The sequence below is a fragment of the Varanus komodoensis genome, unplaced genomic scaffold, assembly GCF_004798865.1.
Source record: "Varanus komodoensis strain SLA01 unplaced genomic scaffold, ASM479886v1 scaffold38, whole genome shotgun sequence".
Lineage (NCBI taxonomy): Eukaryota > Metazoa > Chordata > Lepidosauria > Squamata > Varanidae > Varanus > Varanus komodoensis.
Window position 1 is genome coordinate 8,740,852 of NW_025335909.1, and position 10,178 is coordinate 8,751,029.

At 55.0% G+C, this 10,178-nt stretch overlaps 1 protein-coding gene across 2 annotated transcripts in view; it reads left to right on the forward strand.

Moving 5' to 3' along the window:
• The first annotated feature begins 7,488 nt into the window (after positions 1-7,488).
• The window catches only part of ACACB (acetyl-CoA carboxylase beta), a 39,356-nt gene continuing 36,666 nt past the window's right edge, over positions 7,489-10,178 (forward strand). The window contains exon 1 of one of the 2 annotated variants that reach the window (XM_044440614.1): positions 7,489-8,051. In XM_044440614.1, coding sequence (XP_044296549.1) covers positions 7,504-8,051 — 548 coding nt within the window. In that variant the 5' untranslated portion in view covers positions 7,489-7,503. The remainder of the gene's footprint in view (positions 8,052-10,178) is intronic. The other variant, XM_044440616.1, reaches the window with a different exon arrangement.

Consider the following 10,178-nt stretch of genomic DNA (forward strand, 5'->3'; position numbering starts at 1 on the left):
TATGCCCAGGACCTGCGTATTCAAAACCTACCTTGTGTGTGCTGCAGCTTAAATAGGCTATATATTTTGTCTCTGTCCATTTCTGTTGTAGAAGCGATTCCAGGCTCCTCCGATTTTTCCTCCATAACCGTTTCAGCCCTTTGTCCCGCTCAGCCCAGCTCCCTCCAGATGCTGTGGGCTCCCCGCGTTCTCAGCCATAAGCTCTGCTGGTTAGGTCAGACATCCAAATCATGGAGGTGGCCAGCTTTGGGGAGGCAAGTCTGCATGAGCGCTGCCCGTGAGTCAAGCTGCCTTGGGGACGGGTCCATCTTCAAGGAGCTTCCCCTGCAAAGCGCACCTGGTCCCCTTGCTGTATATTTTTCTTGCGCTCCATTGCTTCTCCTTGATCTGAATTGTATGGCAAGGTTTTCAATGGAACTGTTTGATCCCCATGGCTTTTTACTGCTTTGTCTGGATGATAGAAGCCATGGGTGGGGTCAGTGCGTGTGCTGTGCTTTATGATTTTCAGTATGTAGATGGTTTTGAGGACAGTACATGGTTCGTATATACACTTCTAAAATAAATGTTGGTATAGTATTAACAGGAAATCTCATTTAATAGAAAGTGAAGGGTCCAAGGTTGAAGGCCGTGTAGATTGTTGACTGTCCCACACGGACCTACCTGGGAACAAGTCGCAGTGCCTCTCGTGGGGCTGGCTGGTGAGGAGCTGTGTGTACACTTGAATTTCTAACTCTACCCATATTTAAATCTAAGAATGAGCCACCTCTAGGTATTGACGGTTTCCCGCCAACCCCCAGCTCTTGAGGAACAAGAACGATCGCTTGCTACTCAAAAGAATGATCCAGTCCTCATTATGCATGTTGAAGTGCCGGAATTTGAAGAGGAAAGTTTTGCATATGCTCAACCCCGGTCTTTCAGAAACTGGCGTGCAGACGTCCTTGAGACTGCATTGCTCTACCCATTTACTTGGGAGTAAACAACCTCGAACTCGGAGGAGTGCAATTCTAAATAGACTGGCCAGGAATGCCTGAGCGCTCATTTCCTGGATTGCAGTGTGGCGAGAACAGCCCCTCCGTCTCGCAGGCAGGCAGCTGCCCTGATGCCGGTGCCCTTGAGTTGTTCCTGCCAAGGTCGGGGGCGATGCCACTGCCTTGCTGAAGGAGGCAGGCCTGGGGGCAGCCCTGTCCAGGCCCACTGGTACCCCCGGTTAGAGAAAGCCGGAATGTGCCTGTTTACGGAACAGCGGGGAGGGAAAGCAAGCGCATGTGCCAAATTCCTCCAGCGCTCGAGTCATCCCAGAATAACTGCGGCTGCAACGAGGCCCCTCAGGCGTATTTATCAAACCATGTTCGTATCCTTTGCCCTACTTGGAAAGAAACACATTGTGTTCCACCTCCACTCTATCCCACAACAACCCTGCGAGGGAGGGGAGGGCAGAGCAAGGGTGACTGTGCAGAGCAGCGCGGGGACTGACGCCGCGGGATGCCTGCGATGTTCCTCGGAGGGCAGCCTCCCCGTTGCTCCACTCCAGCTCGGGCGCAGTCCCGTGCGTGCCGAGACAGAAGTCCCACCGCTCGCAGGGTCCGCAGCCGGTGGAGCTGGAGGAGCCCTGCTGGGCGGTGTGGGGCCCCTTCGTCGGAACGAGCCCGGGCCACGCTTGTGCTGTGGGGTTCGATCCCAGGTCTGCGCTTGACATTCAGGTGCTGCATTACCCAGGAAGGCTTTTGAGGTGCAGCCGGGAGCAACGGCCCGGGCAAGGCGGGGGTTGCAATGCCCCCTGCTTGGGCAAAGCGGAGGAAGCCCGGACTGGCTCCGGCAGCTTCCTCACATCAGCCCAGCCCTCACAGGGGAGCTGTATTCACGCAGCAGCTGCCACTCCGCAGGGCCTTGGCCCACAGCTCCCAGCATCCCCCACACCAGCTCTGCGCTTGTGGCTAACGGGAGTTGCAGAGCAAAACATCTCGAGGGGCTTCAGCCCCTCATCCATGCCGTGAATGAAGCCCTCCCGGCCTCCGATTTCCTTATTTTAGGAGGGGGGATGCTGTGCTTGGCGAGCTGCACCTTGGCCAGAAGGGGGGCAGAGGTGATGGTCTTTATTCTCCCCCCAGCCATCACTCCTCGATAGGCCTTCAGCTTGAAGCTGCCCTTGTTGCCAGAAGCAGGGAAAGAGGCTGAGGAGAAAGCCGCATACGCCGAGGGGAGGGGAGGGACGAGGTGCTGCGGCACCCGAGAGCCCCCGCTTGGCCGTGGGCTGGGCCGCGCGGTACCCGAGGCTTTGGGCGATGCATTTCCACGGCAGCCCCTTGGCTGAGCGGGAGGGGCTTCTGCACGTGTGGACGGGAGGGCAGCAGCCGTCAGCTGACCCACTGCCCCTTCTGGAACAGCGCTTCGATGGCAGCTGGCAGCGTGCTCCTCCTCCTCCTCCTCCTCCTCCTCCTCCTCGGGTCAGCTGTCCTGGTTGTGACGGCTCCTCTTGCTCTCTCCAAGGGAAAACACAGAAGATGCCGGTGAAGGTAGGTTCAGTCTGCTGTTGTAGCAGCTTTCTAGATCCTGCCCCCCCCCCCAGCCCCCAACCAGGCTTTCCGTTTTGACGCAGCCTTAAGAGCATTCTGGTGGATCCTTCTGTAACCATCCCTTGACCTTTCCCAGCTGGAGCCTCCCAGTTACGATGGGCTCCAGTTTCCAGCTTCCCCACTCAGCCTACGGCGTGGGCACCAGGCGTATTCAGGGAGAGACTCACCCGTGTCACCTGGAGCAAATTTGGGTAGTCGATGGCTTGGTTTGCTTTTGGGCTTGCTGGTGGGTTTAATTTGTGCTGCTGATGCTCTTGACCCCCCGTTTACAGAGCGTGCTATCTACAATTTCCATCAGAGTTTGCAGAGCTAAAGAGACACCCCTGCCCTCTCTTTGGACTCGCTTTTTCGCTTACATAGTGACTGGTAATTGGCTGGTTTGAACTGGAGCACAAGTTACACAGATAGAATTAATATACAGGCAAAAATGGGGAGTTTTAGTGGTGGGTGAATAACGTGTGTATTGAACCAATAAATCAAAAGCCACCTAAGAACTTTTTCTGTTCAAAAGTGCTACGTTTGTATGAGCCATTACTCATAAGTAACCCTCACCGCCTTCAGTGGGGCCTACTCCCAGGAATGTGCCCGTAGAATTGCAGTCTTAATTTGGGTGCCTTTGAGTCCCTGACACTCAGGCTGGCCTACTTCACAGGGTTGTTGTGAGGATGAAACGGGAGGCCGACTGCATTAGTCACCTTGTTTTCATCAGCGATGATGTTGCACTGGGCAAGTAACTACAAGACTTTCCATCCAAACGTAAAATAAAGCTTCAAAGCAACTTCAAAAATAAACACATCATTTCTGTGCCTCTGGTTGGCTTTGCTTTCTTCTTTTCTAAAGTCTAGAAAGGAAAAGAACAATTTGACCAGAGCCAGAACCTTCCCTTTCTCACATTTTTTCCTCTCTGGAATCTGCCCCTCAAACACACACACCTGTTTTCTTTCGCATCCTGACTGGGAATCATTCTGGGGAACTAAAAAACTTGCCAAGTCTTGCATGTTTGGATGATCTTAATAAACATTTGTATTATGGTAAATGATTTTTTTAAAAATTGGGCCAGTGTGACTGTGTGTATCATTTATGTGTGTATCATCTTAAATTATGTAAATTATATAAATTATTTGTGTATCATTTATGTGTGTATCATCTGCATCACAGCAACACAAGAGGTGATTCTGGAGGGGGAAACTGGCTTTTGGCCCTCCAGATTTTTTGGCCTAGATGCCGTGATGCAACAGGTGGCATAGAAATATTTTGAACAAACAATCCATCATGGGCTGTGCTGGCTAGGGCTGATGGGAGTTGTAGGCAAGAAGTGGAGAGCCATGTAGCATCCGTCACGACAGTTGGAACAATTCTCTCTGGGGCAAATTGATGCTGATAAAAGCCGGGACGTCATTGCCACGTTTTGATGGCATGCTCCAGCGTCTTCAGCAGCATATCACTTTCTCTTAGAAGGACCCCATTTTCTTTGATTCTTACCATGTCTTTTCAATAGACACCAGCCGTTTCCTCGTCTAGCTCTGTGCAAGCATCTGAAGCAGGCTCTCAGGTTCAGACAACCCCTCCTGCAGGAAACCTGAGACTGCCACTGTGGGCTCAATTCTTTCTTAGAAGTATATCCCCTTTAAAGCAAGTTGGATTTACTCCTGTGTAAGTTTGTCTAGGGTTAGACTGCAGGAATCCAAGATGGAGGCTTTTACGCAGGAGCGTGTGGCAGAGACGGATTATTAAAGGCACTGATTTCCACATTCCCTCCATCGAGTGTATTTGCACAGATGAATAAAATGGCGTTACATAAAGACCGTGGCAATGCAGCCCTATTAAGTGGGGTGATGGGGCAACGCTCATGCTTTTCTCCATTTTTTTAGATGCATTTTTGGCTTAGAATATATTGGTCTTGACAGATAAGGAGCGATTGCTCACTTATTCATCTTGGGAGGCTTATAATTTGAGGGGAGTCTTCCGTATAATTAGATCCCTTTGCCAACGGTTGATGCAGCATCGATGCAAAATCGTACAGCTACTTTGCATTCCGTGACATTTGGGGGAGGACATGTTGTTCGAGCCAGTTGGCTGTTTTGGGATTGGAAGGCGACCTTTGTCCCATTTAAAAGCAGGTCTCCCACTTGGAGTGCCGTGGAACACTTTCGGAGAGCCCGTGCCACGTGTTTTCTCAACCTTTCATTTCCAAAAGACATCTCTGTGCAAAGTAAAAGATATTCCAAGCCGAGCCTGGTGGTATGTTTTCAGGAGATCCTTGGGATGATGAAGCAGGAGGAAGAAACTGAATAGCTTTAAATATTTAATTTTTAAAAAACATTTGTAATAAACCGGGACTCCTCATACAAGGGATGTATGACCCTATCTTTATTTAAAAGGTATGAGTTGCTTGTCTCCCTACAAATGGAGATATCAGAAAGTGGCTAAGCATAAAAATGGTGCCCAGGGGTATAAAACAAACCAGGTATGTTTAAAAATCAAATAACTGTATCGAGAATATATGTCTTTACGTGCAGAAAAATCGGCAATAAAGCTTTGAGACTAACGGCCAACGCGAGAGCTGAAGGCTGCCATTCCTGCACACTGAGCTAAGACGAAGCTCTGCTGAACTAAGCCAAAGCCACTCTTGAGCAGACGTGCATTCGACTGCAGAAAAAGCCTCCGACAGCTCCAAAGTTTATTGAGAGATGTTCTGGAATAAAGACATTAGCACAAACACCGCAAAGAACCTTTTGCGCGAGAGAAACCTCGCTCAGGGAGAGAGAGAGAAACCTCCAGCGAGAACAAACAGAATCTCAGAAAGCCACTTTTTGCAGATGCGGCCATGGGGTGGGGGGGCGTTAGCCTTCCCGATCTGGTGCCCTCCAGGTGTTTCAGATTTAATTCCCATCAGCTGTAGCCAGTTCCGCGGGGGGGGGGTGGAGTGGAGTTCACAATCCCTGGACTGCCCCAGTTGGGTGAAAGCTGCCCGGTGCTTTCAGGAGAGGCTTGTGCCAGAGGCTCTTCCTTCAGAAGGTCCCTGTGGAGCCGCCTGCTTCAGAAGCCTGCAGACGCCAGCGGCGGCTTTGCCTTCGAGCGCAGCTGTACGGTGGCCCGAATGCAGCCTGTGGCTACAGCGGCCCTGCGTGGGGTTGTCCTCTCGCTCACCGCTTCAGCCCCGGCAGTGTTGTTTATACGGAAAAAACGAGGCCTTTTTTCTTTGCTTTTCTTGGCTTGGCACAGTCGAGTTAGTCTAAAGTTTATGTTGCTCGCAGCAACCGCTCCCAAGTTCACGCTCCAACATCCAGCAGCTGGGCTCCGAGTGGAGTGAGCAGTGGGAACCATCTTGTTTTTCCAGGCCTGTGGAAAACCGATTTGCTGGTCGCAGAGAGAAATCCTTGAAGAGGGCAGCAGGTACTTGGCAAGAGCTCCTGGACCTTTCTGCTTGACGATTCCAGTGGAGATGGTAGGATGAGCTGGCAAGCATTTGTGGGGGGGGGGGGAAGAGCAGCAGGTGGTGCTGCTGCTGGTCTGGAGCAGGTTCAGAAGTCTGCTCAGGGGGGTTGCAGGATTCCAGGTGCAGCAGAATGAGCGCCCGAAGTGACACCGCCCCCCCCCGTCCAGCACCGTTTGCCCGCTCCCCCCGCGGCGAGCCCACAAACGGGACTCGAGCACGACACTGCCCTCCTGCCCTCCTAATGAGGCATAAACCGCCCCAAGGCTCGTCACGGTGGACGGCCTTAACCTCCCTCTCAGTGGTTCAGAGTCAGTCCCTGCGGGGTCGTCGTCGAACCGTGCAAAGTAGGAGCAGCGGACACGTGTGCGCGTCGCGGGGGCTTAGCTTCTGGCCGCGGGGGGAGCCCGTGCGTGTGGGCGAGCAGGGGGCGTTCTGCTGCTGCTTCCAAGCCCAGCTCCCACGTCTGGGCATGAGGCCACCCCAGCCCGGCCAAGGAGTCCTAGGCCACGTTTCCCCCGGCCGTAGGAAGGTCGCCTTGCCGCCCAGGTGGCCGTGCCTCGGCGAGGCCGGGGAGGCCAGCGCGCCGTGGCACCGGGGTGGGGGGGGGGTTGCCTCATATCCAGGCCCTGCCGCAAGGCAGCCTGGCTGCTGTGGCCGCGGGGCTGTTTTTAGAGAACAAAAATAGCTCGTGCTTCAGGCACCCTTTGGCTTGGCCACAGAGCGCGCTACGACCTACGCGGTAAGCCCGGCCTGTGCTGAGGGGGGCTGCATTGGCCCTGGATCAGACGCGGGGGGTGGGGGGGGCGGTGGCTGTCCTTGAGCATTCCAGGCGAGGTCTTGGGCAGCGGTACAAGGATTGCGGTGGTGCTGTTGGAGCCGTGCGCATGGGTCGGGGTGTCCCCTTCTGGCCAGCCCTCTCAGGCTTGACGGCTGGGCCAGACCCTCTTCCGAGCCGCCCGCAGCAGGGCGTTCCCAAGGCAAGCCGGCCACCCGGCCCCTTGGAAACGTGCCCTTGTGTGGGGGTGTGCGTGCATTCAAGGGGGCTCCTGAGGTCACGCTCCTGCTGGGTGGGAGCACAGGGTGAAACGGGCAGCAGTCGGAGCGATCGACAGGCTCGCCGGGGCCGCCTTCGTGGTGGCGCCCAGCCCCGGAACTCTCTTCCCCGCGTCCCTCCACGGGGGCTTTGGAAGCCCCTGACTATTGTCGCGTTGCGCTGTTTTTCTGTACTTGCAACATTTTGAAGGTATTTAGTATTTTCACTTCAGTGTTGACATTATATTTCACGAATTTGTTATGTAAGCGGCTTTGAAATGTTAGGATATCAGGGCAGGAGATTTACTGCTTAAATAAAAGACAGTTGTGCGAGCGCGCGCATGCGCGCGCGCACACACACACACAATGTGTTTTCCTGCTTTTTCCTAGGATTTTTGAATGCTCCTGCTAGCCGCCGCCGCCGTCTTCCTTGTCGTGGTATGGTTGCTCCGGACCAAGATGGCCGCGCATCCCAGTGTTAAGCAGACAGAGGCGGAGCCGGATCCCCCGGAGCAGCCGGCTGCCTCGGAGACGCAGAAGCTGCCTTCCCATGGACCTGCTCTCCAGCCCCCAGAGGCGTTGGAATCACAGACCCCCGTGGCAGAGCCTCCGAGCGGCCAGACTCCCCCGCAGGCCTCCAAGCGGCCGGAGCACCCCGTTTGCCAGGCGAAGCCCCCCGTGCCCCACTCGGCCTCGGAGTGCGCGCAGCCCCAGGGGCCGCCAGCCCCGGATTCAGGGAGGGCTCTGGGCCGGGCGGGCTACTTGCTGAAGCAGATGAAGTCCCTCTCGTGGGAAGAGCCGGAGATCAGCCTGGCGCAGAGGAAGCGGCAGGCGATGGCCACGTTCGTGCTAGGCTCTTTCGAAGACAACTCCTCCGACGACGAGCTGGTGGCCAGCTCCTTCCGGATGGCTGGCAGGCGGCGGAGCAGCTTGGCCAGCATCGGCGCCTCCTCTTCCGTGGACTCCTCCTCGCTGGCCCCCCTGGCCGAGAGCAGCGTGGGCATGCGGTAGGTGACACGGCACAGGCGGGGGCTTGGCTGGTCTTCCCGAGCGAGGAAGCGTTGGTGCGGTGTGGGCACAGGCGAGGCCCTCTCCAGAGCTGCCTCCCCCAGCATGTGTGGGGCTCCAGCTCCCCCCAGTCCAACCTGTGCTGGCTGGGAATGATGGGAGTTGCAGCATCTGGCATCTGGGAGAACAGCTCCAGGGCAGGTCTGGTGGAGGAGAGGCCTCTCTGGGTCTGGCTTCTGATCATGCCGCCGGGTGAGACGAGGAGGGCCTGTAACAGCCCTGCTGGTAGCACCTCTGCTCTCCGGGCAGCAGGCCTCTGGCGCGAACCCCGGCAGTCTGAACCCGACGGATCTGTTGGGAGCTGCCGTGTTCATAGTGCCGAAATACTGTATGTTGGGGTGGCGAGCTGGGTCTTGAATGAGCAACACCAGGGCCTCTTAGCAGATGCAAGACACCTACCCCGTGGACATAAATCATGGCTTCCTGTGTTCTTGGCCTCCCCCTGGGCGTGTGGACAGAGGAGCTGGTATTAGGAGCGCCTGTGCCTCGAAAATTATTCTTATATCCCCAGTGTTGGTTAAGCTGCATAAAGCTGCACCCTACCTTCCGTTTGTGGTTCCTGGCCAGGTTTGTGTCTCGCGCGTTTTGACAGCCGGGGCATCGGTCGCTTGCGTGGATTAGCACGAGACAGGTGCCTGCAGGTCATCTTGACCACTGACATAGCCACCCGCATTTTTCCCACCTGGCACTAGGCTGGAGGGGGTGTGGAAATTTGTCCAGCTGTTCTTTAGAAGCTGTATTCGTAATTTCTCTTCTCATCCTTCCTGTGTCTCGTGAATGCTCAGTCACATTTTTTCTGGCTCTGTTCTTAGTTATCCTCTGCCCCCCCCCATCCCCACCCCCTTTGCAGCCAAACGCTCAGGCCAACAGACCAGGTGTGACAAAGTCAGTCTCCAGAAGAAACTAAATGAGAGCATTTAGCCTTCCGTTTGCCCAATCCTGGGTTATGTTTGGCAGAAATGTAGACTGTTTTGTTCAGATACTGTAATAACTTAGCACGAATCAAGTATTGTAACTGGAGATGAAGGCCCTTAGTCTGAAAGGGCCGTCTTGTAAAACATCGGTTACAAGCCACAAGGCTTCCTCAGGATGCGTGTCGAAACCATGTAATGCAGCCAGATTTCTTTATCCTCTCTTGGTCTGCAATCTCACATTCCAAGCAAGCCCCGCTTTCTGTTTCTTTAGAATTACCAATTTATGATTGCAAGCATAGAAAGAACAGCAGCTTATCTCGTTCTTGGGAGTGACTCACAGCCCAACTTCTGCTGGAACTGCTTGTTTAAGGAGGAAATGTGAAGCCGCTTGGAATTGCATGCTCACAAAGCACGTGCTTCAAAAAATACAAATTCAGTTCCGCACTTAAATATTTTGTAAGGTCACTATTTGTAAAGTCTTGAAATCGTGTAAGAGAAGCGGCGAGAGGTGCCACACATTCCAACCCTGAAACCTGCACGGGGACGGGGGGGGGGGGCCTCTTTCTGTCTTTGGTTTCTTGCTCACATCCTCAGTTAATTCTTTGTTTCCAAGATTCATATCCCGCCTTAAAAAAAACAAAAACCTTTCCATAGCATCTTGCCATAATTGCTAATAAAATGAGCAGACCTGTTAAAATGCAAACACATCTAAAAATCATGCCAGAGGTGGAATCAGTAGCCCAGGGGGGCCCAAGCCGGTGACCGTGTCTTCGTTAAACCTGCCAAGGTTCCCACACAATGGGCTTGGCCGGGACCAAGGTCGGCCTCCCAACCGGTAGCTGGGCCGGGCTGGGCCAGGCCAGGCGCTTAGTCACTTGGCCGCTTCTCCGCCTGCAACCGGGGAAGGCGCTGCACGGGCCTGGGGGGCAGCGGCCTGGGGGTGAGCCCCTCTTGCGCTCGGCCCCGTGCAAACGGGGGCTTGGCCGGCCCGGCCGCACTGCTGCAGCGGGCCGGCTGGGGTGCGCGCCGAGCGGGCCGGTGGCGGGGCTGCTCCCGGGGCGGCTGCTCCGGAGGCGCGCGGGGCAGGTGCGCCTCCCGGGCTGGTTGCGCGGCGGCTCCCGCGGGTGCGGGTGCGCACGCGATGGCTGCCCG